Genomic DNA, 23,016 nt, shown 5'->3' with positions numbered 1-23,016 from the left:
CATTTTAGCAACCTCAGAAGGATGTAAGCCTGAGTCGAGCTTGAGCCCTTTTGCTGGTATTGAACTCGCAACCTTATGGTTTTGAGTGAGTGGCTGCAGTACAAGCATTAAACCACTGCGCCACCAGGCTCATAAAAAAACAGACACAGAAAAAGCTTAAATGTTGTGTACAGTTGGCCCTCCACATTTGCAGCTTTTACTTTTGCTGGTTTATTTGCAGATTTAATAATAATAATAATAATAATAATAATAATAATAATAATAATAATAATAGGATTTATTTATATGCCGCCCAATCACTGGGAATCCGGGCGGCTTACAACAGAGAGGATAATAGACATGTTTTTTTTTAATTTTTAAAATTTAAAATTTTATTATTAAAACAAACACACACACACAAAGATATGTATATATAAGGAAACATTACAATCGATTTCATCTATATACATCAGACAAACAAATAACAAATAACAAGTAAACAAATAAAAAGGGAAAAAAGAAATATATATATATATATGGGGGGGAGACACATAAAATACCAGATATACAATTATCCCATCAATCCACACTTATTTACCAGGATACACAAGAGGAAATCCTTTTTATGGTTACATTTACCCTCCGAACTTTAAACCTTCCGCTCTGTACCTTTCTCAGCCTGTCTTCTTCCTTACTTCCCTACCACCTCTCCTTCAGCTATCCTAACTTCTAATATTTAACCTACTCAAACCCTCTACACTTACTTCTCCTACCCACTATAATACTTTAACATTCCCATTCTTTTCCTCTTGGTAATTCTTCAGTAAATAATTAATACCCAACCAATCTAATTCGCATTCACACAGACACAGAACTTCCCTTCACCAGCATTCGCATTATCCTTGATTGGCATTGCCTTTCTTAGAATGCAACAAAGTAACAATCCAGATCCACTCGCCCTTATTAAAATATATCTTCCTTAAGATGTATCCAATGTACTGTTTGGAATACCATTTATAGAGTGTTACTATACAATATATCATTTCTCATCCCAAATATACATAGCCGTAATACCCCACTTAAGATCCAAGAATTTGAAGAAACCTTCCCAGTTGTCTTCTATCTTATTTGTAGATTTGTCCCTCAAGATTTGAGTCAATCTGTCCATCTCTATCCCTTCGTAGATTTTATGAATCCATTCTTCAATTGTCGGGTTTGTTTGACATTTCCAGTATTTTGCATAACATATCTTGGCCGGTTTGATTAATAGATTTGATTAATATGTTCTCTCCACGAATCTAGATCCTACAGCACAACTCTGTCGGAGGCTGACCACAAAGTTGTGCTGCAGGACCACGAGATTCCTAGAGAAAACATTTTTCTAGGCATTTGTAGGTCCTCCAGCATGATTCTCTAGTCAGCTCCTGGCAGATGTTGACCACAAAGTTGCACTGGAGGACCTAGAGATTCCTAGGTAAGTGTTGTCTTCAGGGGGAAAATGTTTTGTTTTTTTATTTGTGGTTTTTCCACTTTCACCGGGTTCTGTGCCCCTAATTCCAGTGAATGTGGAGAGACCACTGTAGATACATTTTGCACAAAATTCAGAATGCACAGTGAAATAACAAACAAACAACAAAAACAGCCCTGTCTGGGGGCCCTGTGCATACTGAAAGCAAGATCTCTTGTCTGACCTGGGGAATTCCTGATAGGACATTTAAACATATTGGTCTTTTGTTGTTGTTATTGTTGTTACAACTATTCAGGTATAAAGCTGGAACAACAGGGCATGCTAAACCTTTGTCTATGATGTGACCATTTCCTTCTTACATAGGTTTTTAAAAAAAAAAAAAAAATTAAGAAGTGGTTAAAGTTCAAACTATTTATGTCCCCTTCCCCAGTCTCCTGAAAACAGCAGTCCTTTCTATTCTCTTAGAAATCTACCACATCATTTCACTGTGTGTATAGACAAGGTCATGGTCCTTAAAGAGGGGGAGTTATGCAAGTTGAGCATGCTTTCTGTGGCTTCCTAAAGTCCTGTGGACCTCTCTTGTGTGACAAACATGTGGGTTTCATCTGCAGCCAGATGTGTTGAGTTGAGGCTGCTCCATGGTTTCCAGTCACTACAAAAGCCTTACCCTCTAAAAAGCCTCGGCAGCAGAAGCCTACTATTTTCTTCACTCCACAGTGTCCTAGAGGGTCTGATCACTACTTCTTTTGCCCTGAAGACATAACAGTGTTGAACTGTTGGTCATTAAGTCGTAGAACTGTAACACTGCATTGCCAGGCAATTATTTTTGTTTGCTGACACAGACCAAATCTTTTGCTTAAAGTGTTCAGAAACTAAATATGACATGTCAGGGCTCTGAACTAGAGGCATGAGCAGCAGGAACACTACAGACACACACACATGCTTTTGTTAGCTGTCAGTGGTATTTTTGCTACATTTCTTAAATATATAATGGCTAGTGTCACAACAAAGATCAGCCATCATGTTATGACATTTATCTTCATAAATGAGGAGAGGAAGGGCATCTGCAAGTTATTCCATCCCTTGCTATGAGACGATTAATGTCATAGGAGATAAATCAGCATCCATAGTACGTGAAATAAGATACAGAAGCCAAAGAATGAGGATTCTCTTTAAGTGGCTTTGTGTTGCAAACCAGTGTATTATGCACAAATGTACAGCTCTGAGCTATGCTTAGATGTTCTCAAACAGGAATAGCTTTTACATAGTAAGGTATAGTGGTTTTGCCTCATACATTCAACTCAGTTCTTTGCCACTTCATCATTTATTGTAAACTTCATACTGTATTACCTGTTACAGGAAGGAAGACCATCAAAACAAGCCTGAATGATGTAAGGGTTTGAATGTTGGTTGAGGATTACAGGAGACAAAAGTTTGAATCTTGTCTCAGATAAGGAAGCCTTGGGCAAGTCACACTCTTTTAGCCTTTGAAGAAGGTAAGGGCAAATCTCCTCTGAATAAATTGTGTTAAGAAAACCTTACTTATAGGATCTCCATAAATTGAAATCAGATCTGTTTTAATTAATTAATCAGTGTATATCCCACCATTCTCCCAGAAAAGAACTCAAGGTGTCTTGAAGGAAGATAACAATAACAAAGACCATCAAGTATGCAGAGAGATCCTGTAGCACCTTTGAGACGTGCAAAAATAATTCTAGAAATACTATCAAGATAAATCAAGATAAATAATCCTAAACAGGATGCAGGAGCCTTAAACACCTCCAAAGAGCTTTAATAACCTCTAAAGATTTATCTGTACCATGACAACCTCTTCATATAGAATGCGGTGTTGCAATAATTGCATGTTTGGGGAAAAGACACACTTGTAGCCAGATCTTAAGTCCTCTTGTGGATGAACATGAATGCTTAAGAAGGTTGAAGAGTAGTTGTGGTGTAAAAGAACTAAAGAACTGCACAGTCTCCAAACTGCCATATTATTCCATACAAGCCTCCCCGGTCTTTGAGATCTTCTTGTTAGGCAATTCTCTCAGTACCACCATGCTACATTCACTCTGCAAAAATAATCCAGGTTATGCCACTTCTAACTTCATTGCTATGAAATTCTGGAATCTGTAGTTTTGTGCAATATTTAGCCTTCTCCGTCAGAGAGCTCTAGTGCCGCAACAAGCTACAATTCCCAGAATTCCATAGCATGGCAGTTAAAGTGGTGTCAACTTGGATTATTTATGCAGTGTGGACGCAGCCTGAGATATAGATTTGCTGGGGACATGAGCATAGGTTTTTCTTAATTGCCATCTCTATCCTTTCAAATTCACTTCTCCAGGGAAGCTAGGCTACCTCTCCTGGCTGTGCTTCTGTCAAAAAAAATATTGTTTTTATTCATATAGGCTCTGGACAATTGACTAGCTTGTTCTCATAGATGAGAAGCTTTTCACAGGGATATGGTTTTCTAGTATTTTTCTATTATTTTAAAAATAAACAATATTTTGCTCTGTGATTCATTGTACTCTTATTTAATATTAATTTGACCTGCCTGGAGTCCCATATTTGGGAGCAAGATGGGGCACAAGTTCAATAAGCAAATAAACAAAAACTAAGCTAAAATAAAATAAATTATATAGAGAGGAATAATGTCAACTTTCTACTAACAGATGTTCTCACCCCAAGGGACTGTCAATGTTGTTGAACCTCAGCTCCCAGAATTCCTGACCATTGCCCACAGTGGGTGGGGATTTTGGGACTTACTTCAACAATATCTGTGGTTACTGTATTGAGAACCAATGCAGTAGTGCAATATTGGGCAAAACCCATTTATGTTTGTTTGACCCCATAGAGTGTCCATGGAGTTGTGTTTATTATCTTTACTTTTCAGGTGTCTATCTCCTGCCTGGAGATGAGAATGAGCCTAGCCATCTAATGAAACATCATTGTTTTGCTCTCATTCTTCCCTTATCAGGGTGCTCTCCAGTAAGCTTAAAATTGTCAGGGTGCTCTCCCTGCAGCAGCTTAAAATGAATCACTAGAGCAATGATCTTAAAAGAGTTGCATTTATAGAAGCACTTCAAAAATTCATAAAATGGGAATAGGAAAGATTGATTATTTTTTGGAAGCCATCCATATACCTTCCGACTGAGTGAGAATTTGGCATGAGCATGCAATTTATGAAATGTAATGTACATGTTACTTATATGTCACTATTTAGATTAACTATCTAGAAAAGAACCATACACTGCCAAAAATCAATAATTATAAAATAAGGATGGCTATTTCTCTTCAGACACATACTGTAAAAAAAAGATAACACTTTCACCACCACACTATTTAAGTACAAAGATAGCCTTAACAAACAAAAGTAAGATAACCTCAAGGCAAAAAAATATAATAAAATAGTACAGTACAATAGAATATAGATCTTCCAAGTTGCCTTGATTGTGGATCAAAGAAAAAAGCCATCAAAAGCCTAACACAGCAACATTTCTACATGTGTAACAGTAAATTAACTAAGAACAAATATGGAAATAATAGAAGGTCTGTGTTAAGCCAGCAACAAAGAAGTCCTTAATGTAGTTAAACAAAGTCAAATCAAATCCTGATTTTATAACAGCATGAAACTCTTTCACAATAGTTTAAATTCTATTTATAGTAGCAACACTTCAGATAAAAGTCAAAGGGATTAAAGTCAAAGCTGTAGCTATACATAAGCTGTGATTCTGATTTTTGGTGTCATTTGTGGCCTTCACATAAGAAGCATGAAATATTCCTTAACTGCTGTATGAGATAGTTCAGTTGTACTGTCTCAGCAATGCAGAGAAGAGAAGGAATTGCCTTTGAGTTTGAACAGCAAGATATATTAACTTACACATATATAGATTAATAACACGCACAAAATACAATTAATATAATTTTAAATTGACTAACATGCATAAAGGGTAGTTTAAAATGACAGGATTCACAGCTAGGCAATAACGTTACTAAATCTGACTGAATATACACAAAATTAAGGATGAGCATACAAGATCTCTAGATCATGTAAGATGTTACAAACAGAGGGTAGGGCAGGAGAACATCTGCTTTGGGATCACATTCACATTGTGCATAGTCAGAATTTTAAGATGGAGCAAAAGAAGAAGGGTTGCATTAGGTTCTACCAGGTGCCAGGCAAGTTTGAGGTTACAGCAGAATACTATCTACTATAATGTAGAGAATGCCACTTATGGCCTAAGGAAGTACAGTCGGCTCTCCATATCCATGGATTCTGTATCCACAGATTCAACTATCCATGGTTTGAAAATATTTAAAAATATATATAAATCCCAAAAAGCAAACCTAATTTTGCCATTTTTATAAGGGATATCATTTCACTGTATTTAGTGGGACTTGAACACCCACAGATTTTGGTATCGGGGAGGCGGGGAGCAGGAACCAAACCCCACTAGATACCAAGGGCCATTGTATTACTGCTGGTGTGTACATTCAGATTTGCTTGTAGCAAACTGAGGGCAACATATTATCTTTGGGAGTAACAACGATATAACAATATTATTTTGTTAATAAAATAATGACTGGTGCTTTTGATTGCATTTATTTGTTATTTCTAAAACTTGGCTTTTAGGGGCCATTTGGACATGGTTTGGGAACAATGTTGGCCATTCATGCATTTGAGGGCAATTAAAAAATAAAAAATATGTTAACTGAATTAACTAACATCACTTGTTAACAATGAGTATTAAGAAATGTTAATGAGTAACTCACAACAATAACAACACACAAATAGTGAATATATTTCCAAAAATATTGTTTCAAGCTGTGTAAAAACTTTAATTTTATTGACTGATTTATGTTGCTCAACACTTGGTAGGAGAGGGAAAAGGGCAATGGGACATGAAGAGGCAAGAGTGTTGGGGCAATTATATGGAATTCTTGATAGGAAGTGAAAAGTGCAAAAAGTAAGAAATTTAAATATGGATCAAGAGGTTTCTGGTTGTGTGCCAAGGGGCTCAGAGTCAGACCCATGATGTTACAGTGAAGGCTAGTAGCACAGATGTCAGTAGCATGGTGAATCTGGTTGCAGATTTAATGTGGACCCATTTTTGGGGATGAGATTCAGCACCTTGGATAGCACTGTTAAAATCTGGATGACAATCCAGAGTGGATTCCCTGCCCCAATGGCACAGGAAACACTAGTTTCTACTGTTCCAAGAGTTGGCACAAGTCAGTTGTCTGCTCACCTGACACCCATTTATGTCTTCCTGACATTTGGCAAAGACCATTTTTAAAATTTTCTTAGGCATTTCAACTTTCTGTGGAATTATTTTTATGTTTCCATGTAATCTTTTTTTTAAAAAAATCTGGATTGTTTTTATCTGTTTTGATTTATCAACATGCATGTTTTATTTAATTTATTATCATTCTGAATGACAGCCACTCGGGAAGCAGTTGTTTAGAAATGTAGGATAAAAATCCATAAAACAAATGAATAATAAAGGTGTTGAAAACAGCTACTTGTGCTGATCAGACATCAAAGAGATGCTGAATATAATAACTTCATATATAAATGCCTCAATAGTAGCTGCTGCTGTCATCAGGTTCTCCACAACACAGCAACCACCACAGGCAATTTCAAATGTACTGGGCTTATTCTTAGTTGAGAAGGTCAAATAGCTAATGATGATATGATATTTACATGCAGTTTTGTTGTGGTTTACTAGTACCTTTAATATTAATATTAACTATATAGATTTTGACCTACAAAGCCATAGTTTCCTAAGGGATCCCAGGAGCTCTAAAAGACCAGTTGCCTTTTCCTATATGAAGCTGGGCATCAACTTATATCATGCTTCAAGACCCCACTGTAATGTTTGAAGAAACTACAACTACTGACATTGCAGGGTAAAGACCAAAGTTTGCCATCATAATGATTCCAGATGTTCACAACTGCCTGACTTCAGCTATTGAGCATAATGACTGGGGCTGATATGAGTTATATTTGGCAGAACAGATTGAAGAAAGGTATATTCACATCCTTTCTACCAGTAGCATGCAACTTCAAACCTCATTTCCTAATTGTGCCCCTGTCCTCCTTGCACCTTGGTACCATCTTTGTTTTCACCATTCTCTGCTTTCTCTTGGTTTTACAATTCTTTGCTTATTCTAAGCAATGTTCATCAGGCCACTGCCTAAATTGTTCCACTTGTTTGGAATAGATTTGACTCTGGATTAACTGTCAGAACACTTCTTCTTTCTTCCCACATAATACAGAGCCGTCCCCAACTTTAACTACTGTGACATTTCTTTATACTCCACACCTCAGTTCTAGGATTGCTGTGTTCGTATGTACACACACATATGCTGAGTTGGTTGCCTCTCTCTCTCACTATTTGCTTATTCGCAGGCCTTTCCAATCAACAGTATCTGTGACATGTTGAGAGAAAGTGACTAGATAAGAGAGCCAGATAGATAAAAGTAGGAATAAGAAAACACCATCGGCAAGGTACTAAAACATCTAGAATGGCACGAATTATTCTTACCAAAAAATTAAAAGGACTGTGCATAATGTGTATATTTACACACATTTATAGATACACCCTATAAGATCTTCCGCAAGGGATCAGAATTGGTTGGCATAAATATTTTTGATTCTTTCTCCCACTTCTTTTATTTTTCATTATTGTGCTGACCTCTGATTTCAGCATGATCTAGAAACATGCCTTAGCAGTTAAAGCTGAAGTTTTATGAGTATAAACATTAGAATTATTATGATACTAAGTATAAAAAACCCCTAACATCAGCAATATAAGCAACGAAAATGGGGGTGGGGATAGTTGTGGGGAGTGGAAGCTGTCACATATCAAGTCAAACCCTTGATCCATCCTGCTCTGAACTGTTTACACTGAGTGGCACTGTTGGGAGTCACAAGGAAAATGTACAATGTGGGTTTTAATAGTAACCAGGCATAAAGGGGTTACTGAGAGCCATAATGGTTAGGCATTTAGAAGGGACATCAAAAAGATAGTCAACAAGTGCTGTAAAGTACTGTAGGATGCTGCCAGTCTGAAAAGTCACTCAGGAGGGTGGCTGGATTCTTTGTGACACCAGAGGGAGAGGCAAGGCCTCACGGAGCCTTTGCTAGAGTAGTGACGAGCATTTTATCTCAGAGGGGGTTGCTACTAGTGTGGATGGTGCCGACGTATATATTGTTGTACACAGTGGAACGTCTTCTAAGAATAAAAGCCTCATCTGAGAGAAGTGTACAGTGTGTCTTTGCTCATTGAGAATGGGAGAGGTGTTTCTCCAGCTCACAAGCTGCTGACTACAGTCACGAAGGTGAAAAAATCTGGTGCCAAACGTTGACTTGTTGCCTCACTCGCTGCGCAACATCAAAAGCGTTTTAACAGGCACTGGCTATCCACGATTTCAGAGAAGGGTCTTTCCTAGTCTTACCTGAAGAATCTGAGCACTGAGCCAGGGATCTTCTGCATGTAAAGCATGGGCTCTAGCATTGATCTACAGCTTTTTCCCAAAGTTAGTACTTTCTAAAGACAAGATGGTCTTGTCGAACTGACTTGGTTTCTTATGTTAGTACTATAACCCCTGCCTTAGCTCTGGTATATATACATTCAAAAGAAAGCCATAAAGACTAAGCCTGCATCTGCACTGTGAAAATAATGCAGTTTGACACTACTTTGACTCAATGCTCTGGAATCCTGGTTTTGTAGTTTGTTGTGGCACCAGAGCTGTGAATATCTCACAAAACTACAGATCCCACAATTCCACAGCACTGAGCTAGGGCAGTTAAAGTGCTGTCAAACTGCATTATTTCTATAATGCAGATTAGACCTAAGCCTACTTTGCAGGGCACTAGAATCCTATATCGGAGGAATACAAGAAAGAGAATGAAAGGAAGAGATCTATTAGTCACTGGGAACTGTGGAGCAAAAAAGACATCAGACTGCACACAGAAGAATTAGATTAATGTTCAGCAGCTGCCCGCTTTTGTCGTAGATCCTGCAGAAAAAAATATTGTATAACATTTAAAGATGTATTAAAATACACATGTCAAAAGCATAGTTATACTTGCTCTGACAAGTATAAGTATTATTTTTACTACCTGATCCCTTTAACATTCTAGTAAGTGTGGGCAGCTTTCAATGGAAAAGAAAAGACTTTGAGTTAGAGACAGAAAGAGGGAGGGAGGGAACAAGGGAGAGAGAATGAAGTAGACAAGAGTATTTTAATTTGGCTGATAGTCTGCACTATCGATGACTTGTACTGTAATTCAGTACTCATATAATCTGGTAGTGCATGCATTGATCACAGGAGTCGTTGCTTAAAAACATATCAGTCTCCAAGCTGTTTTCTTGTCACCAGAATAGAAATTGTTTCAATAGGTCCTGAAATAAATTATTGATGAACCTCTAGAGAGAAAAATAACAAACCACCAGACACATACCACAAGCACTTTATAGAGTGATTTAAACTCAGAATATGGTAGATTGCTCCCCAATACAACTACAAAACTAGACCCAATGGTAGCAGTGCTATATACCACTGCTTCTAAGGTGATCAGATGTGGGAGATCAGGAATTATTTTGTCTCATTGTGCTAGGGATCAGCATCATATTTGTGCCCAGTGGCTACAACTGTGTTTTCTTTCTCTGGGAAACTCACCAGGGACCAACAACTAATGCCAGGGACTGGCACCAGTCCAGGGACCACCACTTCGAGTACCACTACTATCTGCCATCCCTATCATATTGTCAAAATGATTAAATATAAAGGATCCTACCTTGTGCTGGGGGAGGGGAAAACGAGTCCAGTTAAACTTCATGTACACCCTTGGTGTCTAGATGTCCACATTGCATTCTCTCTTATTTGGTGTCACTGTGTGTCTTCAAACCATTTCTGACTTAGGGCAACCCAAAGTGAACTCTATCAGGCTTTTTTCTGGGGCTGCGAGTGTGTGATTCACTGAAGGCCACCCAGTGGGTTTCCATGGCGGAATGGGGAATCAAACCCTGATCTCCAGAGTCATAGTCCAATGCTCAAACCACCACACCACACTGGTTCTCATTCTCTCTTATACTGTATATCAAAAAAGTATATGGGGATATAGGTCTGCTGGATGTTTTATTGCAGGACTGTACAATGCAGACAAATTATGAACTGAAACCAATCTTCCAGACCTGACTGGCAACCAAGTTCCTACTTCTGCATAAGCACATCCCAGTTCTTCAACTCATGATCCCTTCAATGGAAACTGCAGGGACTGTAAGTGAATTTCACAAATATCAAACATATGTTCTGCCACTAAATTATAGCATTGCCTCTGGCTTCACTAGGCAACCTCTTTTAGCAATGCCAGTCTGTAAGAAAACCACTAGTCCTTTAGCTATAGCACAATATACAATTTGGATGAGGTCTTGCACTTTGAGTTTATAAACTAGAATATTAAAGGGGGAACACATCCCCAGCAAAGGGGAGCTGTGGCACACAAACTATTTTGCATATTATTTTTTTCAGGCAAAGGTCAGAAGCCTTCCCTAAAATCATAGAAACATTGCTGGAGGAGACCACAAGAGACTATCCTCCAGCCCCCTGCCATGCAGGAATACACAATCTCTGTACTGAGAAGATTTTATGGGGTTTTAAAAATCTGACTGCTGGAGTCCACTTACTACAGGCAGGCTGGAGACTGGATGATTATGGGGAAACTGAACAGCAGAGCACAGAAAAGTGTGAAAGCTTTGCAGGCCCAGAGTATATAGCAGCTGAGTGGATCCACACCCAATGATATTTTTTGATCGAGCAGAAGCACAGAAGAACTTCTGTGCCTAGAAGATGTAGCTTCACACAGATGGATTCAGAGGAAGCTACAGCCTCGACACACCAGCACTAAATGCTGGTGTGGGCGGGGTTGGCATTGCAGGCTCCATCTTGCCAGGAAACAGACTCCTCCCCTAATGGTCTTCCCCACATGCACAACAAATTTACTCAGGCATGTATGGTACAGTGGTACCTTTAATAAGAAAACAGCTTTGTGTCCAGAAGATAGTAACTCAAAACATAAAGTCCTGTCTTCATGTCAGCCTTCCCAACGTCCCACCGAGGCAGGGCTCGCTTCCCAGAGCCTCCCTTTTTGACCCCACCAATCATCCTCTAAGTCCTGAAGATCTCTGGTTGTCTCCTCCCCAGAACCAGCAAAAGTCCAGGCTCCCTCCTCTCAAGGGTTCCGCTGCCTCCCCTCTCCTTGGGTCCTCTGCCTTGGGCATTGGGCCCTTCTTGGAAGAGGCGCCAGCACTCCATCCCTCCCTGGACTCCTTAAACACTGTTCTTTCCCTTGCCCAACCAGCTCTTCCACATCCATCCTTCCTCCCCGCATGCCTCAGCCCTTCTCCTTTTATATCCCTTCTAGCTCCTCCTCCTTCCTCCACTGGCTCCACCTCTGGGCTAACTTCCTCCTTCCCCTCAACCTCCACCACCTGGCTGCCCTTAGCCCTCTCAGCTCTCTCCACCTGGGTGAGTACCTCACTACAGCTGGCATTGGGGCAGAGTGGGGGTGTGGCATCTGCATGATGTGTGCCCTGACTCCGCCCCCATGCCAGCATGATGCCACGTGCCCCACTGCATGGCAGGAGGCATCACAGTGCTCTCTTGGCACTGTGTGTACTATACGTGCTGCACCAAAGGAGTGCCGAAGAGCCACAGCGCCAGTGGCTATGGCGCCCTTTCTGTGGTGCAAAAGGAGCTGCTTTTTGAAGCTCTTTTTTGTGCAGCAGAAAGGCCAGTTCAGGGCTACGGCATGTGACTGCCATGGCCCCGATCCAACTAGGAAAGAGCCAGCATCCCACTGCCCCTTAGGGGCTATCTGTACAGCCCCCTAGTTACCTTTAGACCTCACTGAAATCCACAGATATCATTACTAGTTTGTACACTGATTTCAATGGGAGGTAAAAGATGGACTTGCCCAGAATACAAACCATAAAGCTGGATCCATATAGCACTGCATACAGTACCCCATACTATAATGTAAACAGCCTTACTGTCATCCAGAATGAAGTTGATTCTGCCGATAAAGAAATTTTGTGAAGCACAAAGGAGACAAATTGCACCTAATTCTTGACCAGTTCATTAGGACCATATCTTAAAGAGTTAAATGTTAAAGAGTCAAATGTTCTTAATTTACACAAATAACCATCTTCTTGAGCACTTTTTTCTCATTATCAATTAGAGTTGTCAGGGGCACATGAAAAAGCATGTAAGGCAGAAATGGGGTGCATATGACTCTCCGGGTGTTTTTGATTTTAATCTGTACCATTCCAAAGCAAAGATAAACCAGTTATTCAAATGCATTTCAATTTCTTTTCATACAAACCAATCCCACTAAAACATGAGCAAGATTTTTTTTCCTGTAAAAGTTGTTCAACAGTGGACTAGATTGCCTTGGAGGGTTAGACTGTCCTTCCTTGGAGGCATTTAAGCAGATGGATGGATATCTTTAGTTGTGTGTCTGGGAGTGCTTTAGTTGTGTATTCCTGCATGGCAGGGGTTGGAAGAGATGGCCCTTGTGGTCCCTTCCTACTCCAAGTTTCTATGATTCTAACTCAGATCCCAAAACAATGCAGAAATAATTCTGTGTGACACTATTTCAACTGCTCTGGCCCAGTGCTAGGGAATCTTGGAAATTGTAGTTTATTGTGGCACCAGAACTCTCTGGCAGAGAAGGCTAAAGGTCTCATAAAACTACAGTTCCCAGAATTCCCTAGCACTGAGCCAGGGCAGTTAAAGTAGTCTCAAATTGGATTATTTCTGCACTGTGTTTTGGGCCTAAAAACCTTAAGTACAACCAATAGTCACTATATTCATCCATGAGTACATTCTGGCAATATCTTATAATCCATGCCCATGTATTCACTCATTTTCAAATGAATTACAGAAACACAGTGGCACAATTTACAGCACAGTCCATTTTATGCATCTTTATCAGAAACAAGTCCCACATTCCAATGGGATATTAACCCAGTTAAGTGTAAATAAAACTGCATTGTCATTTTGTTGCATGCTTTCCCATATTGCCTCATAAATTTATATTTCACTGTTACACACCTATGGTGTATTGCAGTTACCTTACCCGCCCATGGCAAATGCAAAAAATTCAAATTTATACTGCACCATGATGCATAGGCTACCCTTGCACTGATGACTGTAGTACTGTATAACATTTTCCCATAAATTATATATAGGTGATCTGTGCCTTATTACACCCCTACAGACTGCATTACAAAAAATACATTATCAAAACAATGTGCTCTGTAGCAGTCATGACACAGCAACAACAAAAAATGAACATTATCACAGACAAATTGGGCAAGTATCGAAAGGAATGGGTAAAACATGCTGTTATGGGGAGTCAAAAGTGAAGAGCTGATCTTTCAAATCCTCCCTGAATGTAGAGTAATACTTTACAAAATACACACAGAGTCCTGTACATAAGGATACTGCACTACGTATAGCATTCCCACAGGGGAAACCTACACATGTCTACTACTGAGTTCAGCGAGATTTCCTTCCAAAGAAGTCAATAAAGGATTTGCTGCCTTGATTTACAGGATCCTGATGCTAAATATAAGCCATATAATTATGCTGTGAAGGACTAACAGGGCTACTTCTGTGAAAATAATGATAAGAGCGGACCACTTGTGAATGCACCACAACAATACAACAACACACAGAGAAACAAGGAGGAAAGAACAGACATATTTGTTTTGTTGATGGGTCACTGATGTCCTTTAGGAAACACAATGGGCTTCTGAGGGAAAGGATAGCTGGCTGTTTTCTGAGAAGGGTGGACATAAAAACCTAGGGTGGGCAGGAAAATCCCTCCACATGTAACATAAACATGCCCCCCCCCCGAAAATGTGGACACAGTTTCAGATTACTTGGTTGCATTTAAACAGGTGGGAAACAGAGGAACCCCCCCCCCCGATCATTTTGCCCATGAACATACTCTCTTTTTATCTGCAGAAAAGTATCAGGCTTTTATACATAAAGGACCCTTCTGGGTAGTAAAAAGGAGCAAATGCTACTTAGGAGTTTATTACACTGAGGAGATCGGGAGTTTATCCCACGAATACCCAGAAAAATCATGTAATTGAGCGAAACAACTTCGCACACAACCCGCCATTAAAGTGGTCGCAAAGAAGCATCGACACACATCTTTTTACTTTTGGGATTTCAGCGACAAGGCATTTCCGATATCCACTTTCTTTGCGCAACTGCGTACGGTTGTCATTCGTGCAATTCCTCGCCGTTTCCACTTCATTTGTGGGATGCTTTAAATGCGCTCTAATCTCTCTTTAATGCCGAAATTAGCCCCAGTGTGATAAACTCCTAATCCTTAGTATATACCCACAGTATATACGCCTTAGTATATACCCAGAGACATAAAGAGGGAGGGGGGTTTAACCTGAACTTCAGACCCTCACGCACACAACTACAAAAAGCATTCCCCATACAGAAAGTACTCTCTCTCTCACACACACACACACACACACACACACAAGGGAGGAGGAGGAGGAGGGGAGGAAGGAATACCCCTATTCTTGGCCAATGCATAGGCATGAAAGGAGTACAGAGAGAGTCCTCCCCATGAAGGGTCTGAGGGGACTGCTGTCACAACAGAGATACACAGAGGCCAGCCTTGGTGGGTGAGGAAGGAGAAGAAGCCCTAGGCAGGGATGGATGGATGGATGGATGGATGGATGGATGGATGGATGGATGGATGGGCTGGCAGTCCAGGCTCAGGGCAGAGGTGGGATGGGACCCAAGGATAAGGAGGGCTTCAATAGAGGAGGGGAGTGGCTCCACACTGAGACCCAGGGATGCGGGACTCCCCTGCTGTGGCTCCATGCTGTGGAATTCTGGGAATGGTCGTTTTTTGTGGCACCATGGCAGAGGAAAGTGCTCTCAAACGAGGTGCCACAACAAACGACCATTCCCAGAATTCCACAGCATGCAGCCATGGCAGGGGAGGAAAGTGCTCTCTCAAATCAGTGTGGAGGCGCCCCCCAACCCCCAACCCCCCCTCGCCCCTCAAGGAACCAAGCCCTGCCCCTCTCTGGGGGGGCAGACAGGGGGTCCACACCCAGCCGGCCTCCCACTCTCCAAAACATTTGCCTCCACAGGAGTCACCCAGGGGCTGGAGGGCTGGGCTCTCCCTTTCTCTCTCTCCTCCGTGTATAGATCTATATCTATATCGGGGGGGGGGCTGTTGGGGGTGTGTGAAATGCCCAGCCCAGCGCCCTGCAGGCACACCTACCAGGCGGGCCGCCTCGGCCCAGGTGCGGTCCTTCTTCTTCCTCTTGTCTTTCATGTTTGCATCTCATTGAGACGGTGTTCTTGGGGGGAGGGGAGGGAGGGAGGGAGGGGAGGGGAGGGAGCCCGAGGGTCCCGCACAGGAGACAATGATAGGATGACGTGGACTTGCCAGGCGCCCCCTCCCCGAAGGAGGGAGGGAGAGGACGGGAGAGGAGAGCAGGGGGGGGCTTGGCTGGCCCCAGCAGCTGACAGCTTGAGGGATGCTCCGCTCCGCGAGTCACAACAATGCACTGTGACGTCACGCCCGGGGAATGGCGACCGGCCCCCTCCCCTCTCCTCCCCCAAACATTCCATCCCGGGCAAGACCCGCACCAGAGAGCCCCCAGATCTCGCGAGAACTCCCAATGGAGACCCTCTCTCTCTCTCTCTCTCTCTCTGCCTCTCTTTCTCTCTCTCCTCAGCAGCCCCTCACTTCTCCCCAAACACACACACACACACAAGCCTCCCACTCCCAGGATGGCGAGACCTCTCCAAGGCTCCCCCCTCTGCCCAGGTCCTGCCAATTCATACCCATGGACCTCCTTAATATAGAATACAGTGGTCCCCCCTCCAAAGAGATTTTCTTTTGGACTTCAGCTCCCAGAAGCCTCAGCCATGGTGGCCAATTGCCTGGGATTCTGGGAGCTGAAGTCCATAATAATAATTTATACCCCGCCTCTCCAATGAGATCGAGGCGGCTCACGACAATATTAAAAAAAAAACCCATTAAGATACAATAAAATATAATGCCCCATAAATCCACCCACCCACCCTAACCACTAAATCACAGCAATAAACAATAATAATAAACCTAGATGGAAACCTAGAGATTCCTAGAGAGGTGTCCTGTCAGGTAAAAACATTTTGTTATTTGGGGTATTTCCCATGTTCATGTGGGTCTTCTGCCCCTAACCCTAGCGAATATGGAGGGACAAGTGTTCAATACAATAATACAACAATAAATCCAATACGCAAACAAAACACCATACAACTCTGATGAATTCATACAACATAAATAAATCCCCCCTCCCCTCCCTCCTTACATGTTTATTTATTTATCTATACCCCGCCTCTCCAATGAGATCGAGGCGGCTTATAACAAAAAGCACTAAAATATGATGAAACACAACGCCCCAGAAACCAGCACACCCACCCACCCACCATAACCGATATATCACAGCAATAATAAACAATAACAATAAAACAATACCGTTAAGATTATCAAAGCGGACAAGATAAAGATGCTAATCCAGGAAGGCCTGTCGGAAGAGATCGATTTTGACTGCCTTTCTAAAACTGTCAAGATTAGTAATATAGCGGGTCTCCTCCAGCAGGCCATTCCATAACTTGGGAGCGGAAGAGAAGGTCCTCTGGGTAACCGCAGCCAGCTTAGTTTTTGCTGGCTGCAGTAGATTTTTCCCAGAGGACCTAAGTGTGTGGGGTGGATTGTATGGACGAAGGTGATCCCGTAGATAAACTGGGCCTAAGCCATGAAGGGCTTTAAAGGTCATAACCAACACTTTGTACTGTGTCCGGAAACTAATGGGTAGCCAGTGAAGGGACTTTAAAATCGGTGTTATACAGCCACCCCTAGATCTCCCAGTGACCAGTCTGGCTGCCATATTTTGAACTAATTGAAGTTTCCAACTTAGGCACAAGGGTAACCCTATGTAGAGCGCATTGCAGAAATCAAGTCATGAGGTTATCAGCGTGTGTATCCCTTAAAGAGCCCAGTTTGGGGACCACCGATCTAGCATGTGGCATTCCTCTCTTTCTGCTTCCCTCCACCTTTCTTAGCATTGTTGTTTGTTTGTTTTCCCAGTGAGCCATGCCTCCTCATGATGTGGCCAAAGTAAGAAAGCCTCTTGGCTTCGAGAAAGATTTCTGGATTACTGTGCTCTAGGGCCCATTTGTTTGACTTCTTGGCTGCTTGTAGTAACATCAGCACCTCTTCTCCAGCACCACATCGCAAATGAATTACAGTCAGCCCTCCTTATCCACGGGTTTTTTTAGCCACGGATTCAAGCATACACCGCTTGACTTGAAAATGCTTTAAAATATATATAAATTCCTTGAGTTTGCCATGTATTTTCTATGCCATTATGTTGCATGGGACTTGAGCACGGATTTTCTTATCCGTGGAGGTCCTAGAACCAAACCCCAGTGGATAACAAGGGCCCACTGTAATTCTCATGGCTATATCTTTTAATTCTCTTCCTATCCGCTTTCTTAACTGTCTAGTTCTCACATCCATACATGGTAATAGGGAATACAATGCCCCCCCCCAATACTCCCCCTTTATGTCTTCCTTTTGGTTTTAGATCCCCCCCCCCCCTTAGAGTGACCAGATGGCCTCCTTTTCAACCTTCTGTCCAGGAAAGATTCCACAAGGTCCTCCTCCATTTGGAGCAGGACTAAGAAGCATGAATTTTTGTTTCTGATACTGTACTGTTTTTAGCTCAGGATGGCCAGACTCGGTCCTCCTTTCCCAGGATCTGTCCTCCATTTTAATCTTCTGCCCAGGAGGAATTCCATAAAGTCCTCCATTAGGAACAGGACAAAGGAGCATGAATTTATGATGATGTTCATGATAGTGGCTTTAGGTTTCTGATAGCTCAGAATGACCAGGACATATCCTCCATTTCAGCCTTCTCTCTCTCCAGGATTTCCACAAGGTCCTCCTTTTGGAGCAGGACAAAAAAATTAATGGGAGGACACAACCACATATTAAAGATATTTTTTATATTAAAAAACGCTCCTAGAAATATAAAATGCGTGCTCCCAGTGGAGGACATTGTGGAATCCACTCCTGGAGAGAAGGTGGAAGTGGAGGACAGGCCCTGGGAAAAGAGGACCATGCCTGGTCCCCCTGGGCTACAAACGCTGTCTTAAACAGATAATATTATTATTAATAATAATAAATTGATTTATATCCCGCTCCTCCGAATGAAGTGGCTTACAATAAAATTCAACATCAATACAATAGCATATAAAACATTATAACCTTCCCCCTCCCTAACCCTCCCATCAATAATAATAAAATACAATTAAATTATCAATTATTAAAACCATTAATAAATTAAATAATTAACAATTATTAACAATATCCAGAGCAGAGACAACTAGGTGCTCATCAACAATCAGTCTCAGGCTGCATCCACACTGGAGAAATAACCTGGTTTGGCACCGCATTAACTCTTTTCTGGCTCAAGTCTATGGAATTCTGGGAGTTGGAGTTTGTTATCGGCCCATAACAAATTCCAACTCCCAGAATTCTATAGTCTTGAGCCAGACAAGGCGTTAAAGCGCTGCCAAACCGGGTTATTTCTCCAGTGTGGATGCAGTCACAGATTGTTAGAGTCACACTATAACCACCAACTCAGGCTTCTTAGTCCTGCTCCTATTGGAGAAGGATCTGGGCAGAAGCTTGAGATCCTGGGAAACAAGGAGAAACAATGAAGAGGATGAGAGACTACATATCCCGAGGTGCAATGCGCCTCCGCGTTTACCTCCCTCGATTGAAAAGGCAGCCTCTGGGCATCCCGGGAGTTGTAGTCTGAAAGGAAGCAGGAGCAAGGAAGGCAGACTCCTTTTCTTTTTTGGAGAAGACCTCGGTCCCATCGCATGGGTCCCATCCACAATAATAATAACAACAACAATAATAACAACAACAATTTATATATATATATATATATATATATATAATGAAGTAATACTTCACAAAATGCACAGACAGTTCTGTACATAAGGATACAGTACTGCACTACATGAAATAGTGGGTGGGTGGGTGAGTTTATTATATTTTATTGTATTTTAATGTTTTTAATATTGTTGTAATCCACCTCTATCATTGGAGAGGCAGGGTATAAATAAAATTATTATTATTATTATTATTATTATTATTATGTCCAGGAACATATAGAGTGAACAAATCTCCTCTGAACAAATCTTGCCAAGAAACCCCCCATGAACCTTAGGGTCACTGTAAGTAAGAAGGACTCGAAGGAACACAACAACAACAACAACAACAACAAAGGATAAGTGATATGTGTGATAAATGTATTTGCAGCTTTGTATTTGTTTTCCTCAATGGAGAACTGTATTGTGACTTTTTCCTTTAAAAGGAAAAAAAAAACTTTCCACGGAAGCTGAATGTCAAGATTGGAGAAGGTACAACCCACAAATCTTTCAAATGGAAAAATGAACAGACTGGGCTGGGCCATCCAGAGGGACAACACTGGTAATGATCCAACCTGGCTTTCTCAGAATAGTAAACCCTGATCCCTAGGCCACCTAGGAGAAGAGAGGACAGGTGAGCAGAGGTGGTGACAGAGAAACCAAGTAGCTCTTCTTCCACTATCCACTGTCATTCCCTTATTGCTGTCAATCAATGAACGGAACCACATTGCCCATGAGCCTCCTTAAAATGGTCAAAGGCACACTGGGATCTCCCTCAAGGTCCTAGAGGGATTTTACAGCTTACATTGCCCCCTGCTACTCCCTTTCTCAATCACAAGGAGTTTATCACACGGTAGGAATTTCTCTTAATTTCGAATGAAAAGAAAGTGGGGCCAGAATGCGTTCAGCGAATTTACATGAATTCAAATTGCGTTTGAACTGACTTCCCATTGCCTGAAAATAGCTTGCCATTGCCTGAAATTGCTTGTGATCACATCTCACGCAATAATGTTAAACCTCGTGATTGCGTTCGGACTGACTTCCCATTGCCCGAAATTGCGTGTGGTCTGGAGAAGGGGCGGGCTGTTCAGCCCCAGCCTCAGGAGGAGGAGGAAGTCCTCCTCATTAGCTCTGTGGGTGGCTCCGCCTCCTCCCCCCCTTCTGAGGCTCTGCCTCCTTAAAGGGACCAGCTCCCTTTTGAGGCAGGCGTGCGGCCAGGGCCCAGGCAGGCAAGCGGGTCAATCGCGCGCTTCCGCCGGCTGCGCCTGGGCAACTGCTCGGTGCGATTGCAGAGGAGGAGGTGGGTGGCCGGCCAGCCAGCCAGCCGTGCACAGCCCTGCAGGCCAGGGGGATGTGCGGGGGGAGGAGGAGGCTGGAGAAGGGTGGCTGGTGGCCAGAGGGAGCGCGCAGGGGGCGGAGGAGAAGGAGGAGGCAGAGGAGGAGGAGGCCGATGCGGAAGTGGGTGGCTGGCCGGCTGCATGAGCAGCCGCGGCCATAAGGAAGGCGTGTGCGGGGGCAGAGGTGGCTGCAGGTGGGGCAGACCCGCTTTTGGCATGAAACCGGACCGTGACTGTGCCAGCACCCCCAAAAGCGGGTTTGGCACGCCTGCAGCCGGGTTATGGCATCCCTATGTGGAATGGGAGATGGAATAGGTCAAAGCACCATCTCATCTGGCACCAAAATACTTTGGGAATGCCCTGCATTCCTAACAACTTTTGGCCATTTGTAATTTTCATCACCTCTCCTTAGATACCAGGTGTACTCTAATGGTGCTGGAAAAAATCTCATTACATCTAAGACACAGTGTGAGGAGAAAATTAAAGCAATTTCAAATCTAAATTGTTACACTGGAAAGAAAATTTGGATAGGGTGATAGATTTTTTTTTTTTTAACAGTGGCAACTTGTAACTAGGCATTTTCAGTACAAAATAACCTTGCAATTTTTGGTTCTGCTTATTTTTCAAAAGGCTTTCTAGGTGATAATTAAATGTGTTGTGTTAATTGGTGGCATTAGATGGATTTTAAGGCCATCTGCATTAGAAAAGTTGATAGCGGAAGTGCACTGTAATTATGAGTGAGGGCTGTTATGATCACAGATGAATGCTATGGGGATGCAATAATTTCAGTGCTGAAAATTGTGAGGACTGAACTGTTCATTTTTGAACAAGCAAATTGTCCCATGTCTGAGAGCAATGATCAATGATAGCAATGCTATAATTTGAATTTAAAAATGAATTTTAATAAGACCTGGCAATTTAGGCATCATAAACATCCAGCCTCAGAGAGAAAGAAAGGCAGGTCCAGCCTAAAGTAAGAAGAAGATTCCTCCCTCCATGCTATCTTCCACAGTCCAGGCCTCGGAGGGAGAGGAGAAACGCTGGATTTATTCCCCTTCCCACTGCCATTCCCTTCTTATTTTGTGTCATGACCTTTTTAGATTGTAAACTTGAGGGCAGGGAAATGTCTAATTAACCATCTGCAAGCCTCTCTGAGAACCTTTCTGGCTGAAGAGCAGTGTATAAATATGGTTAATTAATTAATTAATTAATTAATACACTTTGCTAATACATGCCCAGCCTGTTCAGTTCTTTGTCAATGTTTTTTTTAAATTTTTAGAAAGAACAATGTATAAAGGAATTATCAGATGTATGTACCACACAGAACAGCTGTCATTTCTTTCAAAAGCAAAGAGCATTATGTTGTGTTAGAAAGTTTCCTTCCAAAATTGTCTGCCTGAATTGGAATTTTCATTTGCACAACAAGAAAGAAAAAGGTATATCACATTTGAGAAGGATCACAAACTCTGGAATTAATCTATCTCTTCTTACTCTTGTAGTTTAATTTGTCCTTCGTCAAGCTAATGGAAGAAATTCTAATGCTTCTTCTGACGTCTTTGCACAAAAGTCAGAAAGAGCTGTTGCATCTACTGATGTCAAGACATGTATTAGCATATGGAGACAATTCTGAAGATTTAAACAGGAACCTCGAGTTCTGTGAATTTCTGGAAGACACTAAAATGAGAATTTGTAGCAGTGTTTAGTTAATCCTCCAAAGATCAGTTAAAACAGCTTGGTTAACGAACTAAAACCCCTTATTAGGTCAGTTGTGTAAATATATTATTTTACTGTGGGGCAGACTATGTTGTATATACCCATAGGGATTACTCTATGCATCAAAAGGCAGACAATTTTAGAAAACAGAACTGCATCCATATTGCTGTAAAGAGAAAATGACAATGAGCATTTTGCAAGTTATCTTTACTGTATCTACAGCCTACTTGAAATTTACCCACACTTTTCCAGTTATTAAATTCTATCCACTTTTTCATTTCTTTCAATGCTGAAATTGTTACCGTTGCCTAAAATAATTCATGTTTCTTTTCCTTTCAGTCTGAATGCATACTTATTAATGTGTAAGAAAATTCCCACAGAGATCTATGTGGCCAATGACTGCATGATTCAGAAAACAGGAACTACAAGCTCCTCTTTTGTTCATTTCTATCTCACCTTTTCCCTAAT

The 23,016-nt window shown here is 41.7% G+C and overlaps 2 protein-coding genes across 8 annotated transcripts in view; both read right to left on the bottom strand.

Moving 5' to 3' along the window:
* ASXL3 (ASXL transcriptional regulator 3) overlaps nucleotides 1–17,062 on the bottom strand; it is a 166,835-nt gene extending 149,773 nt beyond the window's left edge. For 4 of the 7 annotated variants that reach the window (XM_042463162.1, XM_042463160.1, XM_042463166.1 and 1 more), the window contains exon 1: nucleotides 15,783–16,081. In XM_042463162.1, the coding sequence (XP_042319096.1) occupies nucleotides 15,783–15,849 (67 nt within the window). In that variant the 5' untranslated portion in view covers nucleotides 15,850–16,081. Of the gene's footprint in view, nucleotides 1–15,782; nucleotides 16,082–17,030 lie in introns of those variants that run through there. The other 3 variants (XM_042463164.1, XM_042463163.1, XM_042463168.1) reach the window with 3 other exon arrangements.
* Nucleotides 1–23,016, bottom strand: part of SPIDR (scaffold protein involved in DNA repair) — a 1,328,422-nt gene that overhangs the window by 1,194,531 nt on the left and 110,875 nt on the right. The gene's annotated exons all lie outside the window — the stretch shown is intronic.

The sequence above is a fragment of the Sceloporus undulatus genome, chromosome 4 (assembly GCF_019175285.1).
Source record: "Sceloporus undulatus isolate JIND9_A2432 ecotype Alabama chromosome 4, SceUnd_v1.1, whole genome shotgun sequence".
Lineage (NCBI taxonomy): Eukaryota > Metazoa > Chordata > Lepidosauria > Squamata > Phrynosomatidae > Sceloporus > Sceloporus undulatus.
Note: the sequence above shows the minus strand (reverse complement) of the source record. Positions and strands in the feature narration are given on the sequence as shown.